Here is a 19932-nt window from a genome sequence, read left to right on the forward strand (position 1 = left end):
TTCATTTCATGAGCTGATGTTTATTAGCTTATCTTAACAAAAACACAAATGTACAAAATATCCAGCCGTCGTTCGTGTCGCTAAAAGACAGCAGCAGCAGAATAACCACGAAAACAAAAAGTCATATCATTCGATACCATAAATAAGAACAAATGTTAAACATTCGTTAGATTGTCAATTGAATTCTTTCCATATGTTACAAAAGTCCCTACTTTAGATATGTTTTAAAAAGTTCCTTAAAGTCTTCAGGATCAAGTGCCAAAGAGTGTGTCCTGGGAAGAGGTTCCTAGAAGCACTGGTGGGCCTTCATCTGCTCCACGTCGCTGCAGGTGACGCCGCAGTTGGAGCAGGTGAGCGTCACCTTCTCGCTGTTGTGGATGAGCTGGTGCCTCTTCAGGTACTCCACTCTGCTGAAGCGCTTCCCGCAGGCGTCGCAGCCGTACGGACGCTCGCCCGTGTGGATCCTCTGGTGGCGCTCCAGGTTCCCCAGGCGGCTGAAGCTGCGCCCGCACTGCGGGCACGTGTGCGGGCGCTCGCCCGAGTGCACCAGGTGGTGGCGCTCCAGCGAGCGCGAGTGCGTGAAGCGCTTCCCGCAGATCTCGCAGCAGTGCGGCCGCTCGGCGGCGCAGGCGCACTCGTGGTTCTTGAGCGCCCACGCGTGGCTGAAGGTGTTGCCGCAGTGCGCGCACGGGTAGACGTTGCCGTCGCCGTCGCCCTCCTGCACGTTGGCGCCCCCCAGCGGACAGGGGTGGTCCTCCACCTCCGCCGCCGTGGGGAAGCCGCCGCCGCACTGGGGGCAGAAGTGCAGGAAGTCGCCGCCCTCTTCCTCGCCGCTCTCGCCCACGCTTCCCGAGGTGGAGAGCTGGGGCGGGTGGTCCGACTCGCACTGATCCATCATCTCTTCGCTGGACAGGACCGAGCTGGTGTCGCTCTCTTTGGCCCTCTTGGACCAGCGGGTCTCCGCTCCTCCTCCGAACGCCGCCGCCGGCCTCGCGCGCTCCTTCGACGACCTTTGACCCACGTGCTCTTCCACCTGGCCGGGCCGGACCCTGTGCTCCCCCCCTTCCTGCTCCAGCCCGTCGAGGCCGATGTACTTGGGGGGCAGGTTGGTCTTGCTGCAGGACGACTCGGCCGCCGGGTCGGAGCCGGTGGGCTCAGGAACCGTCATGGCCGCCTCCTCCCTGCTCCTCTCCGCCTTCAACGCCGACTCCAGGCCCCGGAGCTGCTCCACAGTCATGCCGCCCTCCGAGGGTTCCACCGGCGCCCCCTCCTGCCACTCCTCCACCTCCCCTTGTGCTGGTGGGAGGTTTGTGGGATGTTCTGAAACATCACCTGAGACACAAATCCACCATTAAGAAAACCTGCAGTAAAACTTATGAGTCATGTTTGGAAGTTTATCAGAACCTTTTTAAAATGTTGAAACTTATTTTGATTGAAACATTATTGTTTTTTAAGCATTTAATTTGTTTCTAAAAATGGAATAATTTAGATATCGATTGGTTGAATAGTTGTTAGACATTTTTTTTATATATATATTTTTGTTTTACACACATAAGATTTTGATTTTGTAATTCCACTTTTTAAAAAACACATTTAAAAAATCTAATCCAAATTCTATATAAAAATGTTGGTATAATAGTGCAATTTTTGGAATTAGAATATAAAACTACGTGCACAAAATAAATAATGAAAGTAGTGAAAAAATAAATAATTAAATAAGTAATAAAGTAAATATAATTAAATAAATCTATGTATTTGTTTCCATTCAATTATAAATAAAATAAATAAATAAAAACTTTAATATATAAATAAATACAATTATTTAATAAAACAAATTCAACCTTTCAATCTATAAATTATTGAATTGAACAAAAAAAACATATAATTAAACATTTAAATAAAGAAATGAACCTTTAATATACAAATGATTTATTTTAATTATTTAACAAAACAAATTCAACCTTTCAATCCATAAATTATTTAATTAAATAAAACAATAAAATATAATTAAACATTTAAATAAAGAAATGAACCCTTTAACATACAAATGAATTAATTTAATTATTAAATAAAACAAATTCAACCTTTCAATTGATAAATTATTTAATTTAATTTTTTTTTTAAATGTAACTAAAAATAAAAATACTAACCTTTAATATACAAATGAATTAATTTAATTATTTAACTAAACTAATTCAACTTTTCAATCTATAAATAATTGAATTTAATAAAACAAAAACATATAATAAAACATTTAAAAAAAGAAATGAATAGCTTGATCATTTGAAATGTTACATCAAACTATTGATCTTCTGATTGATCACTGATCAGTTCTGGTGATACCTTCGCTCTGGGCCCTGGAGCGCGAGTGCAGGTTCTGGACGGGCGCGTCCATCCTGAGAGCCTCTTTGATGAGCTTGAGCGAGGCGGGTTGATACGCTTCCACCTGACAGTACTGACGGAGAAGCGTCGCAGATTATTTTCATAATCCGCCGGTTGATCTCGAGTTCACGCTGAAAACTTTGCGGCATCAGAGTCTGACTCCGTCTTCTCTCTCACCTCCTCTTTGATGTTGGTCGTCTCCTCCCCCTCGCCTTCGAAGCTGCTCTCCCCCTCCTCGTTCTCCTGCATCTCTTCATCTTCCTCCTCCGCCCTCGGGAGCTGCATCAGGTACATCTCCCTGGCCTCCTTCTCGCCTCGCGCCCCCTGTCCCGGTCCTCTCGCCAGGCCCACCGCCCCCACCGACCCGTTCCTCCCCCCCAGAATGTTGCCGTCGATCCCGGCTCCTCCTGCCACCCACACGGCTCCCGGCCAGCCTCTGCGATAGGCTGATCCGTTTGCCTTCTTCGACTTGCCTCCTGAGGAGAGAAGATGGAGATGAGGAGCAAGTGGGAGGTAGGAAGAAGAGAGTCGGGGTGAGAGGGAGAGTGAGAGGGAGGGCGTGCGGTGACAGATAGTGAAGGAGATGAATTATGATGGAGAGAAGGAGTAAAGAGAGGAGACGGTTAATGGTGCAAACAAGACGGGAAAAATGGAGGCATGAGGAGAAAGAGTAGGAGGAGAGAGAGGAGACGATGAGGATCGATAGAAACAGGATAGAAGGAGTAAAGAAAGGAGACGATAGGAGGATCAATAGGGATATGAAAGAAGGAGACAGAAGGAGGAAGAGAAGGAGTAAAGAAAGGAGACGATTAATGGCGCAAACGAGACGAGAAAAAGGGAGGCATGAGGAGAAAGAGTAGGAGGAGACGATGAGGACCTTTAGAAACAGGATAGAAGGAGTAAAGAAATGAGACGATAGGAGAACCCTTAGAAACAAGATAGAAGGAGACAGAAGGAGGAGGAGGAGTAAAGAAAATAGACAAAAGGAGGACCAAAAGAAATAGGAAAAAGGGAGACACAAGGAGAAAGAGGAGGAGTAGGGAAAGGAGACGACAGGTGCACCAAAAGAGATATGAAAGTAGAAGACAGAAGGAGGAAGAGGAGGAGTAAAGAAAGGAGATGACAGGAGGACCAATAGAGATATGAAAGGAGACAAAGGAGTAAGAGGAGTAAAGAAAGAGGATAATAGGAGGACAGAAGGAGGAGGAGGAGGAGGAGGAGGAGAAAGAGGGGGAGTAAAGAAAGGTGACAACAGCAGGACCAATAGAGATATTAAGAAGGAGACAGAAGGAGGAGGAGGAGTAAAGGAAGAAGATGATAGGAGGACAGAAGAAGGAGGAGGAGGAGAAAGCGGGGAAGTAAAGAAAGGAGACAACAGCAGGACCAATAGAGATATTAAGAAGGAGACAGAAGGAGGAGGAGGAGTAAAGGAAGAAGATGATAGGAGGACAGAAGAAGGAGGAGGAGGAGAAAGAGGGGGAGTAAAGAAAGGAGACAACAGCAGGACCAATAGAGATATTAAGAAGGACACAGAAGGAGGAGGAGGAGTAAAGGAAGAAGATGATAGGAGGACAGAAGAAGGACACAGAAGGAGGAAGAGGAGGTGGGATGTATTGGGTGAAAATAAAAAACAGGGTTGTGACGTGTAAATGATGGATGAGGTTGAAAAAAAAAGAGGGCAAAGAAACAGATGAGAGAGAAGGAGAAAAATAAAGAGTGGAGAGAGAACATGTAATTTCAGAGAGAAGGACGTGGAGGAGGTGGGGAGGGAAGTAGGAGGAGTATGCAGTGTGATGAGAGAAAAACAGCAGGGAGCGTCGCCGGAGTAGATGGGGGCAGGGAGGGAGAGAGGGAGAGAGGGAGCGAGGGAGGAGGAGGAGCAGCCAAGAAGTAGAGGAGCAGGGAAGGGAGGAGGTGGAGAGTTGAGGGAGGAGGGGGAGGAGTGTGCGGAGGCACAGGAGAGTGGGAGGGAAAGAACGCAGAGGAGAGGGGGAGGTGAAGGACAGAGGGGAAGAACACGAAGAGGAGGCGGAGGAGGCGGAGGAGGTGCAGGAAGGAGGGGGAGGCAGGAAAGGAGGGAGGGAAACCAGCTCCTTCCAGATGGTTCCAACTGAACTCCACACACAAAAAGAAAAGTTGTGAGATATGGTTTCGAAGAAATCCTTACGCGACACATCGGCTCGTCTTTTGGGTCGCACCGACGCCCCCTCCTCGGACCCGGCCAGCCCGGCGCTGCGCCGGTTGGCGGCCCAGCCCATCCCGTACTTGCGCTCGGTCCTCAGCTTGTTGTCCGTGAGCCTGAGGCGCAGCTTCAGAGCGTCGTTCTCCTTCCTGTTGAGGGACAGCTCCACCAGGTAGCCGTGGACCGTCTCCTTGAAGAGCTTGCTGATCTCGCAGACGGACGCCCGGATCAGGCTGTCCATGACGGCGGTCAGATGAGTCTCGAAGGTGGTCACCGACTCCTCGATCATCTTCGGTCTCCAGCCTGGTGATCCATAAAATAAACAAAAACAGTTGCATGATCATCACACGTTCAATCCAGTTGACAAGAGCTTGAAGATGTCAAGAGACACTTGAGGAGAAGCCATTTTCTTGACAGGGAAGTGCAACATGACAGCGATCTTCCTGTTTAGGTAAAGAACCCTCAACGCGTGTGACACAAATAAACATTTACAATTTGATCAGGTCTATTATCGATCTAGCTTTACTAGCAACAACATGAAGCTAACAATATAGCGTTCGTAGCTAGTAGCTCCTCGGCTAGTTTAGCTTCATTTTTACGCACCGTTTATCGAAGATAACTCGACCAGAAGACGTGGATTCAACAGACAAAGCACGAAGTGCAGAATCCGCGCGATAATTGTAGGTAAACACCGCAACACGGCGACAAAGGAAGCAACTTGTGTCCTCCCTCTCCAGACACTGTTTTCCTTCTCACCTCCTTCAGCAATGCACAACGTCTCCGCCCGCCACTGCGCATGCGCGTTACCGTAACTACAATATGACACACTATCGCCTTTTTTTATGCGACTCTATTATTATTTAAACACTTTAATATTAAAATGTATTTTTGTTTATAATAATATGATAAAAAACAATCGGATATTTAGCTGAATTAAATCTCAACCTTCCGAGATGATAGAGGGCGCTGTGGAGAGAAATAGCCTCGGGGTTATTAGGAAACGAAGAAGAGATCTTTGACAATCCGTCCTGCGGAAGGAACAACATTTGTTTTTATTAAAACTGAATTAAATCAGGGTTTTTTTCAAACACTCAAAATGCCGATGTTTGTCGTGAACACTAATGTTGCTAAAAGTGATGTTCCGGCGTCACTTCTGTCGGAGGCCACCAAGGAACTAGCCAAGGAAATGGGAAAACCTGCACAAGTAGGTCACACTTTAGCTACGTTAGTGTTTAAATGACGTTTTAAGATTCTCCTCTTTTGAAAAATACACACTTTTATATGTTATATATTATGCATTTGTTTCCATGCTCTTTGTTTACAGATAATACGTTGATAAATGTTAAAACATTTGCTGTGAATTTGTATTTGTATTTGTATTTGTCATTCGCATTAAAGGTGTACAACTATTAAAATAATACGCAATTTAGTGTTTTTATATATATATATATATATATATATATATATATATACAGTATATATATTATCCAGTATACAAAATGCATGACACTTTGCTCATTCATATTTTAAAACATGAAAATCAAGTCAGATTCTGTCAACTATTAAGTTTATTTTATATATTAATTAAAATATATTGCGCTATATTTATTGATATTATTACACTGTACTTGGATGAGAATACCTTTTATATTTCCAAGTTAAAAATACATGAAACTTTTCTCACTTATAGCTGAGACCTGTTAGACATGAAAACCAAGTCATGCTTTTGTCAACTATTAACTTAATTTACAGAATGTTAGAAGCTCAAATAAAAGTAGAGCAGGCGTTTCTTGTTAAGTTTTCCCAAAGATAGTTAATAATTAATTTTGAATTCAAGAGCAATCCCTACTGGTACTGAGTAAATAGTTTTAGGCAACTGGAATTTTTACTCTTAAAAATCACACAAAACTGAACAAATATAAGTTTCCAGCATATTTTTTTGGCTTATAATATTTTATTTTCCCCTTATAATACTTTACTTTGGTCTTATAATAGTTAAATGTTTTATTTCATGTAGACTCGTATATTAAATTAATTGATATTTAATATTAACCTGATCCCGACACATTGACACTAACACTTATCAACAATAACGATGGTCTTTAATGTCTCTATAATTATCTGTATAATCCGACATCAGCATGTTTTCCGTGTTCCCAGTACATCGCTGTTCACATCAACCCAGACCAGATGATGATGTTCGGCGGGAACGGAGACCCCTGTGCGCTCTGCTCCCTCCACAGCATTGGGAAGATCAGCGGAGCTCACAACAAGCAATACTCCAAACTGCTGTGCAAGCTTCTCAACAAACACCTGGGCATTTCTCCCGACAGGTATCGCACCAGCACTCTGGTCGCCATGGTTACCCTCATCTTGTTGAGCTTCCCTTTTTCTCCTTCCCAGGATTTACATCAACTTTGTGGACATGGATGCAGCGAACGTGGCCTGGAACAACACCACGTTTGGTTAACATGGATCTGACATCGTGTTCATCCATATATAGTATATACTGTATATGTATATCTGTTCTGAGTAGGTGAATTAATTCCTAAAATATGCACTTAAACTTGAACGTTCCTATCGTTTTGATCACTGCAATAATAAAAAAAAACGTTGTTGACTCGACTTGTTGTCGTGAATGATGAACATTTTGCATGAGTCGGCGCAGCAGATTAACATTTGGCAAGTTTGACTGCAACAAAATGTAAAAGTCATGTTGTATTTATACATCTGAGAAGCATGTTTAGTTCAAAATCTTTTGAATCCCTGGCTTTGCTCTGGTTTAGATTTAAAATAATGTGTGACGTCAACAAATCCATTTTTTAAGAAAAAAAACCTGGATGCAGTATCTAGAAAAACAACAGGATTTTTTAGGAAATAAATATTTAAAATAGGATTGCTTTTGTTCAAAAATGTTTTTTTTGTATTTAATTACTTTTTAGATAATTGTTATTATTATTTTAATATTAAAAATGATAGCACTTTTATACAAATATTTGTGTACTAATAAATTAAGTAATGTTGAATTTTCAACATTTATTGGAATACGAATATTATACTCCGTATTAAATTAATATCATTCATTTCATAAATTACTTTTTTTTTTTTTATTTAACTATAAAAAAAAAAATTAAGTTAACCTTTCAATGATCATTTAACCTTTAATATAGAATAAATTGAGTTCAATTTAAAACAAGGGAGCAGTGGAAAGGAAAATAACAATTTGAAACATTAAAATAAAACATTCACATTTTTTTTATATTTTATTCAAAAGGCTAAAATTAAAATATATGGAATTTATTTTTGAATACTTGTATTAGAATATCGATCTCTGTGTAAAAGTGTTTTCATTCAACTATTATTAGTAAGTAAGTAAGTGATTTTTATTTATATAGAGCTTTTCGAGACCAGGGTCACAAAGCGCTTAAACAATCAAAACAATATTCAATAAAGTACATGCTTTAGAGGTCAAATTAAACTGATAACACAACAGGAGTTCCAGAAAATCAAGGAAAAGCCTGAACAAATAAAAACGTATTAAGATTAATTTAACCTTTGAATATAGAAAAAAACACATGTCATTTAAAATCTAGGCATTTTTATATAGAATTTAAAAGGCTAAGAATTCAACTGTAAGACAACAAGTAACTGTAACAATTTAGAACATTTCTTTTTTAAATTATAGGAAAAAGAATATCAAACTGTAAACAATTTCATTCGCTTTTTTATTTTTATTTAATTATTCAACCAAAGCAAATTCAACATTTAAATATGGAAATTATTGAGTCTTTTTTTTTACACATAATTATTCTGTTTATAGTTTGAAAACTAAAGACAAACGTGTGACGGTCATGCAATTACACTCCGACCCAACAGGTGGCGATGATGACGATTTAAAGGTTGTTTTTTCCCGCTGTCAAAGAGCGGGGCATGTCTTGTTATGAGAGAAATCGTTAGCTCGAAGGAAACCTTTCAAATTGAACCTTTTTTTATTCGCCTTTGTTCTATAAACTATTGTCTAAGCAGTAAGCAAAAGTAAAATATCACCGTAAGAGGTCTAAGGTCAGTATTTCTTCACTTTGTATCCATTGTTTCGCACTTTTTTCCTTTACGAGCCAAGAAAAAACTGTTGTCGGAGGAATTTAAGGGATTTTTAGTAGTTCTCAGATGTTATTCTTCATACAAGTGCCAGGTTTGGTTTGTAGAGAACACGTGAGAAGAAGGTTTCTGGACCATGTTGCAAGGAAAATTGAAACGTAGACGCGAAATTTACGTTATGTTGTGTTTCTTTCTTGACATTTCTGCAGGCTCAGTGTTGTTAGTTAAAGATAACAATGTTATCAGTCGAGGCCTTTAGGAGAACAATAAGATACAGATCAATACAACATTCAACATCCCCTGTTGAAGATCAATGCAAGGATGTTTTGACACAGTCAGTCTAAACATGTCACTTACCTGAGACTGAGAAACATTCCTTCACCTGTTAAAACATGGCACTTCCTTTTTTATAGATATAACTGTTTCCTTTTGCAAAACACTGAGAGGGAGTCATGGAAACTACAGAAAAGAAGCTGAGAGCAATTTGAATTATTTATCTAATAATAACCTTTATTTATATAATTTGAGAAAAGTGCTTTTACATAATAACCTGGACTCCTTCAGGTATTAAAGTCAAGTAATTGTTATTTGTAAAGATCTTTCTAGACCAGGGTCACAAAGCGCCTTAACAATCAAAAAACAAAACACAGTTAAAATATATACTTTAACTAATTACTCAGTACCAGAAGAGATTGCTCTTGAATTCGAAACGCAGGAGTTCAATTAAATCCGGGAAAAGCCTTCAAAAATAAGAAAGTCTTACAATGTTTCTTGAAGGAGTCAGTAGATCCATCAAAAACAGAGGGAGAAGAAGATCGTTCCAAAGCTTGTTCAGGAACCATCAGTAGATGCTGATCCACAGACATCTTTAGCCCGAGCTGGGGTGTAAGTCTGGATCAGATCACTGATGGAAGGTCTGACCATGAATAGATCTGAAAGTAAGAACCAGAATTTTAAAAATGATCCTGAAAGAAACTGGCAGCCAGTGAAGAGTTTTAAGGATCGGAGAAATGTGAGTTCTTCTACTAGAGCAGCTCAGAAATCTGGCAGCAGAGTTTTGTATGAACCGCCGGTGAGACAGATCCTTTATTATAAGATTGATGATTATGAAGATGAGATTATAAGCTCCAGATCATGTTGTGACAACATTTTCCTAAATTTAGAGATTTTTCTCAGTTGAAACAGTTTGTGGTCAGTTGTCTGCAGTGTTGATGTCTTTATCAAATACAACACCCAGGTTTCTCAGGCTCAGTTTGACAGACTGACCTAAGTCACCCAAGTACTGACTCAACCCTGGAACCTTATTAGCAGCTTTCCTTTAAAAAAAAAAACACAGTAGAAAAAAAAGAAAAGAAAATATATAAATTAAAAATAAAACCAATCGTCTTTAGTATTTTATCTTAAGACATATGCTATTTTTATTAGTCTGTTAATACCTGTGAAGTACAAGTTGCATATAAATCTATTTATATTTATTCATATACATCCCAGGTGTTGATATTTATAAAAGGAATTTAATTAAAATTCCAAATCGTTTTCTAATTGTATTTTTGTCCAGGTATCAACTAGCTCCGGACTCGCTCAAGATGTCCGACTTTGTGACGCGAAGGTTCCGGGCGCAGCTGACCGTCGCCATGGACGCCATCCTGAGGAAAACCGTGATGGACATCGTGGTCATCTTCGAGGGCAGCGTACGCGACTATCGGAAGGAGCTGTCGCTGAAGGACGAGAAGCTGGTGAAACTCATGAGACAGTTGGAGACGACAGAGTGTCCACAGAAGGAGGGCGAGAGACAAAAGCCACAGAACGAACAAAGCGTCAACTCCCGGGCGGAGGCGACGACAAACGCCGCCTGTGAACCGCCTTCAGACATCGCCGTGCAGACGTCCACACATGAACTTGTGGAATTGAGGGGTGAGTTTTTCATAATTCAGATTGAACATCTTAAATGCTGGAGAATTAACGAGTAACTTTACATTAAAATATGAAAGTGAAAGACAAATCTTATGATTTGTGTAATTGCTGTTGGTGATAGTTTGCGCAAAATTCAGATGTCACTCATGTTCTACTTGCCCTCGTGTCGACTAAGAGTTGGGATTATTGTCAGACTTATCTGTACTTTTTACACTTGTAGAGAAAAATGTTTGTTCATTTTAATGTAGCGACTGCAGCTCAGTTGTCTTCGTCTTCATCTTCGTCCAAAAAGACACTTTAAAAACATCCAAATACCTCCAAACTGCTTGTCTTTAACGTCCCTCTTGTACTGAAGCCTCAACATTAGTTATTGTTAGAGATAAAAAATCAAACAAGTATATATTTATACCAAATATATATATATATATATATATATATATATATACATACACACCCAATTTCCTGAAGGAGATCTCCAGAGGGATTAATAAAGTCTTTCCATCTATCCATATTTTTAAGTTTGTTCGTAGAGGAAGGTATCAGTATCACAGTTGCTGCCTGAAGTCTTTTCTCTCACTCAAACACATTGCTATCGTCTAAAACAATATTAAAATATGGATTTATTTAAGTTTTCCACAAACCATTTCTCATGTCGAGGCTTCAGTACAAGATGGACGGTACAGACGAGCATTATGGAGGTATTTGGATGTTTTTAAGTGTCTTTTTGGACAACTGAGCTCCAGTCCCTTCATTAAAATGAACAAACATTTTGTCTATGACTCTAAAAAGAACAGATTACTCTAAAAAAAATCCCAACTCTTAGTCGACATGAGGGTGAGTAGAAAATGAGGGAAGATTGAATTTTGGTTGAACCTTTCCTATAATTTAATACTCCAGTGAAGTGGAAAATGCTGGAATTCCTTTTCAGAAAGCTGCATTAATAACAACTTTTACACTTGAAAATGAGCGAAATGAAATATAAAGAATGACATCACGATGCATGACTAGTTTGGAGGCAAAAATGCTTCCTTGTGAAAAATTGGTGTTTTTCTGTTTGAACCGTTATAAATATGATTTTTGATTGCAGAGACTCCTCTGGTCAGTCTTGTCAGTGTGGAGAGCCAGACCTCCATGAGTCCACAGGGTCAGTTGCCCCGATGTGTTACGGACCAGGAGATGCCGGTTCTACAGAACTCCATTTCGAAGATCAAACCAGAGGTATATCTTTGGCCTTTTGGCTCAATAAACTGCGACAGAGATATAACAGCGAACTAACAGCTCTCTGCTTCAGAAAGATTCCAGACAGACATGTAAACTCTTGTATTTTCTCACTTGTATACAAGTAAAATGTGTTACTTTCAATCAGAGCTGGTTTCAATTTTTCTTAAATACAATTCGATGGATATTTTGTAAGGCTTCGATTCGGAGTTAATTAAAAAATGTTATTGATTGAAGTCTGGTACAAGCAAAACTAATTAGTCCCACTGCGACAAGATCTTGATGTAGAAATAAATTCAAGGCTCTTTTCTTTACTAATGATGAATGCAGTATTCTAGAAGAGTTTTAAATATTAATTATATAATTAAGCTTTTGTAAAATATACCAACTGTCAATATGTTTGACAGGTTGATTAATAACTATTGTTTTCAGATCATAGAAATGGACCTTGAATCTAATCAACCACCAAAGGTGAGAGTTTCTTTAAAAAATATTTACTGTTTTTGCAAGAGAAAATATCTGAAAATGTAATAAACGCTTCTTCATTCATCATTACTTTCAGGTCGTAGAAAATGAACTTCATTCTCCACAAACATCAAAGGCAAGAAAGAAGCGCAAAGGTGAGTTTTATCAATAATGTTCTTATCACATATGGACTTCCAGACGACAAACACACTTCAGTGACTGAATCTATATTGGTCTGATGTTCTGACAGTTTATGACATGATTACGATAAATATAATTATTGTGCTTTATTTAGTTTGTATTTTTTAACTTGTAAAAATCACACAAACTAGTTTATAACAACTAGAGTATATTATTATTATTATTATTATAATCAATAGTTGAAGCTTTTTTTCCCAGAAGCTTAAAAGTGTATTCAGTCATGACATTAACTCACCTCGCTGAAAATTGCTTATATAAATGAAGTCCTGGATTATCATCAAATATTTTCATTCTGTCTTACAAAAAATTATGAAATTGTACTTAAAATATTCTCTATTTTTGGCCTCCATGAGGAAAAATATAGATATATAAATCTAGATTTTATTTATTTTGTATTCTTATTTAAGTATTTTATTCTTTTTTTTTTCTATTTTGGTTTGTGCTTTGCTTATTGCATTCTTTTTTTCCCCTGATGCTGCTCCAACTAAAATAATCTAATCTAATCTTAATTAGTCTTTGACAAATCAAAGTGTCCACAGACATGCATGACATTTATATCAAATGGTTGTTTTTCAGAGAGCAGAACGGAGTCAATACACAATCACAGTATGTCGATTATTCTCAAAACATTTAAACATAATTACAATTTTAAAAAATAACACTAAATTAAAATAATATCCTAACGGTTGTCATTGTGTTAATGGTCCAAACGTACTTGAAATCAAAATATTGTTTTTGTCGTTTTGAGCGTCTCAGAGTTTATGTTAAAGTTCTTTATGTTCTATAGAAATGAAATGGAACAAAGGAAGTTGATTTAAACACTCAGTTGTGGCAGTTGTTGCTCTATACCAGGGGTAGGGAACCTGGTCCAGAAAGAGCCGCAGTGGGTGCAGGTTTTCGTTCCAACCATTCAAGAGGACACATTTTATCCAATCAGGTGTCTTAGGAGTGTAATCAGTTGATTGTCAGTCTGGTGTTGCTTGTTGAGCTGAAACCTCATTGGTTAAACTGTATATGCTTGATCGGTTGGAACAAAAACCTGCACCCATTGCGGCTCTTTCTGGACCAGGTTCCCTACCCCTGCTCTATATTGTGCTCTTATCAGTGAGTTTGCTTAAGGAATTCAGATAAATTCCAGGGTCACAATGACTTCTGACCCAGCAGAGGTTGCATTACCCTCGCTCTAAAAAAACCTGCTCTTCTAATCCACACGGATGGTAAAGGAGGAAGTGACTTCAGTTCAAGGGAAATGAGGATCCTTTGAGGAAAGTTAGTCACACCTTCAGCAAACATTTCCGCTCACGTCGACAATTCAAACATGTCGATAAATCCTGAAACTGTAAAACTCGTTTTTGATGACTTTAAATAAATGTGGGATTCAAGGTTAACTTTTTATTTGAATTAATACGTTGAATTTACAAAACATGAACTAAATAAATTAGTCTTATTTGGGTTCTTTAATCATGTTTGATGTTTAGTTTATTTATAGTTTATATTTTTATATGTCCATGTAAAATAACAATCTATTTTTATTTACCATTAGTTTAATAATGAATGTTTAATAAATAACAACTATAGTATATTATTATTATTATTATTATTATAATCAATAGTTGCAGCTTTTTTTTCTTCCATTTTTGTGTTTGCAATTAATCTTCTGGCCACTAGATGGCAGAAGTCATTACATCTACGACAGTTAAAGTAAGTAATATTTGTAGAGCGCTTTTCTAGACCAGGGTCACAAAGCGTTTAAACGATCAGAACAATACCCGATAAAATACATGATTTAAGAGTTCAAGACGCCACCGAGGAACAATTAAATCCTGCAATGACTGAGGACGAGAGGATACAGTGACTCCAGCAGCTTTTAAAAGCTGATGTTTGGTTTGAAAACAAATGAAAGCAGTTACGACTTCGTCAAGAGTCACGTGGTTTGTAAATACTACAACACCACAGTCAAGTACTCAGATATATCGTAAGCTATCGCAATTTATTGTATTGTTGCCTCTGTATCGTGTCACTAGCTTCACGTTTTTGGAACTCATTACCTACAAAAATAGATGGAAGAGTAAGTTAAAATCAGATTTGTGGTTAAGCTTCAAGAATATAAGTACTTCTTTAAGGTACTTTGTGCTTTGATTGTCGATATAAATGATGTCTCTGCTTGTGTTTAACTTGACGACACGTACTGCTTTACATCATCAGGGAGCTCTCGTCAGAAGGGGGCGCCAAGGAAGAAAAAACTTGTCAAACCAACTCCACAAGTCAAAGACAACCCGATCATTTACCTGCGGGACATCAAGGACGACCTCCACAGACCCAAGAGGAAACCAGAAGATAAACCGCTGGCGCGACGAAGAAACTCACCCAAAGTCAAAGCCAGGACGACGTTCGTGTTGAAGAAACGCGTGGCGGCCCGAGAGGAGCCCGGCGGGCGCCGGAGTCACGAGCGGGTCTGCGGTGGATGCTTGAAACCCTTCCTGTCGCCGGCCGTCTACCAGGATCACCTCAAGTCCTGCAGCAAACTGAAGCACAGGAACCACTCCAGGAAACGTGGAAAGCCGGGATCGGCGGACGGAGGCGTTCGCTTCTCCCACCGTCTGTCGCCCCACAAACGTCCCCGCGTGACGCAGGAGAAATTATCATCCGTGACGAAATTATCATCCGTGATGGATGATCATTTCTGCTGCCATGTGTGTCAAAAGAGATTGTCCAGCAAGCGCTCGCTGAAGCGTCACGTCAACACCATACACATGCGAGACAACATGGACCACAGCTGGACTAAACCCCTGGAGATGGAAGATGAACTTCTCTGAGGGTCTTGACCCCGACGAGGTTAATTTAAACGCCGGACTTCCTGCCGATGTGAGCACGGTCACATTTGTTACTAAAGTTTCTTGATGCTACTTTTTTAAAGCTTCAAGTTTTTGTCGGTTTAATTCAGTGGTTTGGCTAAAATACACTGATTTATTGTGTATTAACTACTTTTCTTTATTACGTTGGACTTAGAAATACTGTTCTTTCACAAGAATTTCACGTCAATGAAGTATTTTAGTTTTTACTTCTCTTTTTATTATGTTTGTTGAATTTTCTTACCTATATTTTATTAATTGTTATTATTCTGAATCAAATGTGTTACATTTTAAATGAGATGAAAATGTCTCCAAAGCCTCAGAAATTCTACTCTCGATCTCACAGGTACGACTTCTGGGATCCAAACATTCTTCGTAGAGAACTTAAAAGAAATCAAACATTCCGAGGCTTTTTGTTTTAATAAAGTTCGTTGACCGCATCGGACTCGATTTTGTTGTTTCACGGTGAACCGCCAGGGGGCGGTATTGTTACATCGCTGGGAAGCGCTTTGATAGATTGTTCAATGTTTTCAGTGACTCTTGTTTCTTCATCTTTCTCTTCTCGTTCAGTTGAACCACTGTTGGAGGTTTTTCTAATGTCGGGGCCCAGAATAAAATTCCTGCCATTTAACAAACTGACTGTGTTTGAGCTTCTAGTAAAACCTTAGTTTCGTCCAACTTCTGCTTTCAGAATATCGTGTTAACACGTATTAAGATGTTACCATTACTTGTATTCTTTGTGTGAATTGATGATTGCTTTCGTTAACATTCAGTGTTAAAGCTTTTTTTTTTTTAATCATAAATATTTTACCTTTTGCTTATACTTATTTCTCAAGGGTTTATAGAACAGTTTATTTACTATTTTCTTTTAATGTAATAGTTCATTTGATTTATGTATCATCCTGATGGAAGTTTAGCTGTTTGTTTAAAACTCTCATTAAAGTTTCACTTTCAAAACATTCCACAGTTTTACTTAATAATTTGGTTGCATGCAAATGTTTAAAATCACTTTATTTTCCATTTTTCTTTTTAAATGTAAAATCTCAAATGTTGAGACTTTCAATTGAAATGTTTTTTTTAATGTGTATAAAATTAAAAATTGTACTACAACATGGACACATCATCAGTGATGTTACCTAGGTAGTGTTTCAGGTCTTTCAAACGTACGCTCTCACCCCTGCTGTTGGAGTTGATCAAAACCCTGACGATTTTGGCTCCAGTCGACTGTATCCCCTCGTCCTCAGTCATCACTGGGATCCTGCAGGATTTCAGAGCTTCTTTAGCTTTATAGGACGTAACGACTGCAATTAGTTATTTATATAATTATTTCATTTTATACACTATTTATTGTAAAAATCCAAATACTAACCATCAAAGAATATTGATCAACTTTGATTAAAATAAAATTAATTAATGTTTATTAACGATCCAGTGCTTTTAAATCATAATATTGGAGTTGATCAAACCCTGACGATTTCAGCTGCAGCCAAACACCCTAATTTTAATAATATATATACATTTAAATGATGAACTTCCATAGATCTCACTTCGTGATAGACCTGATCTGAAACCAGTCGGAGCAGAATCAAAAGATTAAGAACTGTACGATTGTTTTGGCCGTTAACCCCTCGCCGCACGGGTGCGGAGATTTGTCCCGTAAGAGGTTAAATGGGCTTTTAGACTTTGTGTTTTTATATTTGGTTATGTGTGTGTAATCTTCTTTCTGCTCTAAGCTGCTTTACTCGGGAGGCAGCGGCGACAAAATGAACAGTGGAGGGCGGCGAGCTCTGAGGGGGAGAGACCTGGTATGTGAACGACCCACGGTCAATAATGACGACGAGCGTTTGATTTATTTAAAGGTCAACACAAATATTATTAAGCTACTTTACAAGAGATGTGTAGCATGTGCTCGGCATATAGATGTTTCGGCTGTAGTCATTAGCTCTGGGGAAGGGAGGGAATGGAACAATTGGGAGGAGGAGGCCCCGGGACAGACCAAGGACATGTGAGTGTGACTGACTCATTTAGTTTGTCAGTGTTTCCTATCATCAGTTCCCATAATGCACTGCAAAAGTTGACCCCCGGATTTAATAAACACCGTCTGGCTTTGGCACGAGGACGAGAGGATACAGTGACTCCAGCAAGATCTTTATTAAGAATGTCAATTGGCAAGAATATGTTGATGCGATAAAGTATCACGATACAGGCGCAAAGATACGATCTATCGTGATACTGTAGTAACAAGGATGTGTTTGTAGTATTGTCCAGTACTTGACTCTGGTGTTGAAGAATTTACAGACCACATGACTCTTGAAGAAGTCATAACCGCTTTCATTTGTTTAGAAACCAAAATATGTCTGCTGCTGGAGTCGACTGTATCCCCTCGTCCTCAGTCATCGCTGGGATCCTGCAGGATTTCATAGCTCCTTTAGCTTTATAGATCATAACTACTGCAATTCTTTATTTATATAATCATTTCATTTTATACACACTATTTATTGAAATACTAACCATCAAAGAACATTGATCAACTATGACCAAAATAAAATGAATTAATGTTTATTAACGACCAGTGCTTTTAAATCATAATATTAAGTTGCATTGACTTTTTTTTTTTTTTTTTCAAGTTGATTCTATAGATTGTTATTTTTTTTTGTGTTTGGATAGTCCTACCGTAGATACTTGAACGAGAGGTACTGTGTCTCTTCTCTCTGGATCTATTTGAATTGTGTCTTGCGTAAGCATATAAGAACAAAGAGACGCACGTGTTTAGTTTTCACCAACGTTATGCCTGACGGCGAAGTCCAAACTGCTTTCATTTGTTTTCAAACCAAAATATGTCCAAACATCAGCTTTAAAAGCTGCTGGAGTCACTGTATCCTCTCGTCCTCAGTCGTAACTGCTTTCATTTGTTTTCAAACCAAAATATGTCCAAACATCAGCTTTAAAAGCTGCTGGAGTCACTGTATCCTCTCGTCCTCATTCGTAACTGCTTTCATTTGTTTTCAAACCAAAATATGTCCAAACATCAGCTTTAAAAGCTGCTGGAGTCACTGTATCCTCTCGTCCTCAGTCGTAACTGCTTTCATTTGTTTTCAAACCAAAATATGTCCAAACATCAGCTTTAAAAGCTGCTGGAGTCACTGTATCCTCTCGTCCTTAGTAGTAACTGCTTTCATTTGTTTTCAAACCAAAATATGTCCAAACATCAGCTTTAAAAACTGCTGGAGTCACTGTATCCTCTCGTCCTCAGTAGTAACTGCTTTCATTTGTTTTCAAACCAAAATATGTCCAAAAATCAGCTTTAAAAGCTGCTGGAGTCCACTGTATCCTCTCGTCCTCAGTAGTAACTGCTTTCATTTGTTTTCGAACCAAAATATGTCCAAACATCAGCTTTAAAAACTGCTGGAGTCACTGTATCCTCTCATCCTCAGTAGTAACTGCTTTCATTTGTTTTCAAACCAAAATATGTCCAAAAATCAGCTTTAAAAGCTGCTGGAGTCCACTGTATCCTCTCGTCCTCAGTAGTAACTGCTTTCATTTGTTTTCGAACCAAAATATGTCCAAACATCAGCTTCAAAAGCTGCTGGAGTCACTGTATCCTCTCATCCTCAGTAGTAACTGCTTTCATTTGTTTTCAAACCAAAATATGTCCAAACATCAGCTTTAAAAGCTGCTGGAGTCACTGTATCCTCTCGTCCTCAGTAGTAACTGCTTTCATTTGTTTTCAAACCAAAATATGTCCAAACATCAGCTTTAAAAGCTGCTGGAGTCACTGTATCCTCTCATCCTCAGTAGTAACTGCTTTCATTTGTTTTCAAACCAAAATATGTCCAAAAATCAGCTTTAAAAGCTGCTGGAGTCCACTGTATCCTCTCGTCCTCAGTAGTAACTGCTTTCATTTGTTTTCGAACCAAAATATGTCCAAACATCAGCTCTAAAAGCTGCTGGAGTCACTGTATCCTCTCATCCTCAGTAGTAACTGCTTTCATTTGTTTTCAAACCAAAATATGTTCAAATATCAGATTTAAAAGTTGCTGGAATCCAATGTATCCTCTCGTCCTCAGTAGTAACTGCTTTCATTTGTTTTCAAACCAAAATATGTCCAAAAATCAGCTTTAAAAGCTGCTGGAGTCCACTGTATCCTCTCGTCCTCAGTAGTAACTGCTTTCATTTGTTTTCGAACCAAAATATGTCCAAACATCAGCTTTAAAAACTGCTGGAGTCACTGTATCCTCTCATCCTCAGTAGTAACTGCTTTCATTTGTTTTCAAACCAAAATATGTCCAAAAATCAGCTTTAAAAGCTGCTGGAGTCCACTGTATCCTCTCGTCCTCAGTAGTAACTGCTTTCATTTGTTTTCGAACCAAAATATGTCCAAACATCAGCTTCAAAAGCTGCTGGAGTCACTGTATCCTCTCATCCTCAGTAGTAACTGCTTTCATTTGTTTTCAAACCAAAATATGTCCAAACATCAGCTTTAAAAGCTGCTGGAGTCACTGTATCCTCTCGTCCTCAGTAGTAACTGCTTTCATTTGTTTTCAAACCAAAATATGTCCAAACATCAGCTTTAAAAGCTGCTGGAGTCACTGTATCCTCTCATCCTCAGTAGTAACTGCT

The 19932-nt window shown here is 38.9% G+C and overlaps 3 protein-coding genes across 3 annotated transcripts; 2 read left to right on the forward strand and 1 right to left on the reverse strand.

Annotated features, from left to right (window-relative positions):
- LOC148072320 (uncharacterized) lies at nt 1-5328 on the reverse strand. The gene is made up of 5 exons (XM_087798914.1): nt 5168-5328; nt 4550-4867; nt 2560-2858; nt 2344-2455; nt 1-1332 (listed from the first exon to the last, which is right to left on the reverse strand). Exons 2-5 carry the CDS (start codon nt 4851-4853, stop codon nt 287-289), a joined length of 1761 nt encoding a protein of 586 aa, XP_087655040.1. The 5' UTR covers nt 4854-4867; nt 5168-5328; the 3' UTR covers nt 1-286.
- Nucleotides 5329-5564: 236 nt separating this feature from the next.
- mif (macrophage migration inhibitory factor) lies at nt 5565-7189 on the forward strand. Its single transcript, XM_087798893.1, has 3 exons — nt 5565-5768; nt 6725-6897; nt 6968-7189. Exons 1-3 carry the CDS (start codon nt 5661-5663, stop codon nt 7032-7034), a joined length of 348 nt encoding a protein of 115 aa, XP_087655019.1. The 5' UTR covers nt 5565-5660; the 3' UTR covers nt 7035-7189.
- Nucleotides 7190-8499: 1310 nt separating this feature from the next.
- On the forward strand, nt 8500-16273 carry LOC148072322 (uncharacterized). Its single transcript, XM_087798916.1, has 6 exons — nt 8500-8626; nt 10221-10576; nt 11664-11794; nt 12227-12265; nt 12357-12414; nt 14666-16273. Exons 2-6 carry the CDS (start codon nt 10249-10251, stop codon nt 15274-15276), a joined length of 1167 nt encoding a protein of 388 aa, XP_087655042.1. The 5' UTR covers nt 8500-8626; nt 10221-10248; the 3' UTR covers nt 15277-16273.
- The last annotated feature ends 3659 nt before the right edge of the window (nt 16274-19932 follow it).

Source organism: Callionymus lyra, chromosome 9 (genome assembly GCF_982586985.1).
Source record: "Callionymus lyra chromosome 9, fCalLyr1.hap1.1, whole genome shotgun sequence".
NCBI lineage: Eukaryota > Metazoa > Chordata > Actinopteri > Syngnathiformes > Callionymidae > Callionymus > Callionymus lyra.

Bases quoted from the DNA above. Each gene is read 5' to 3' on its own strand.
- mif (XM_087798893.1), top strand. From the start codon at position 5,661: ATGCCGATGTTTGTCGTGAACACTAATGTTGCTAAAAGTGATGTTCCG. The intron at 5,769-6,724 runs GTAGGTCACACT...CCGTGTTCCCAG, and splicing joins AAATGGGAAAACCTGCACAA to TACATCGCTGTTCACATCAA. The intron at 6,898-6,967 runs GTATCGCACCAG...TCTCCTTCCCAG, and splicing joins CTGGGCATTTCTCCCGACAG to GATTTACATCAACTTTGTGG.
- LOC148072322 (XM_087798916.1), top strand. From the start codon at position 10,249: ATGTCCGACTTTGTGACGCGAAGGTTCCGGGCGCAGCTGACCGTCGCC. The intron at 10,577-11,663 runs GTGAGTTTTTCA...TTTTGATTGCAG, and splicing joins TGAACTTGTGGAATTGAGGG to AGACTCCTCTGGTCAGTCTT. The intron at 12,266-12,356 runs GTGAGAGTTTCT...CATTACTTTCAG, and splicing joins AATCTAATCAACCACCAAAG to GTCGTAGAAAATGAACTTCA.
- LOC148072320 (XM_087798914.1), bottom strand. From the start codon at position 4,853: ATGATCGAGGAGTCGGTGACCACCTTCGAGACTCATCTGACCGCCGTC. The intron at 2,859-4,549 runs GTAAGGATTTCT...TTCTCTCCTCAG, and splicing joins AAGACGAGCCGATGTGTCGC to GAGGCAAGTCGAAGAAGGCA. The intron at 1,333-2,343 runs GTATCACCAGAA...TTTGTGTCTCAG, and splicing joins CTCCAGGGCCCAGAGCGAAG to GTGATGTTTCAGAACATCCC.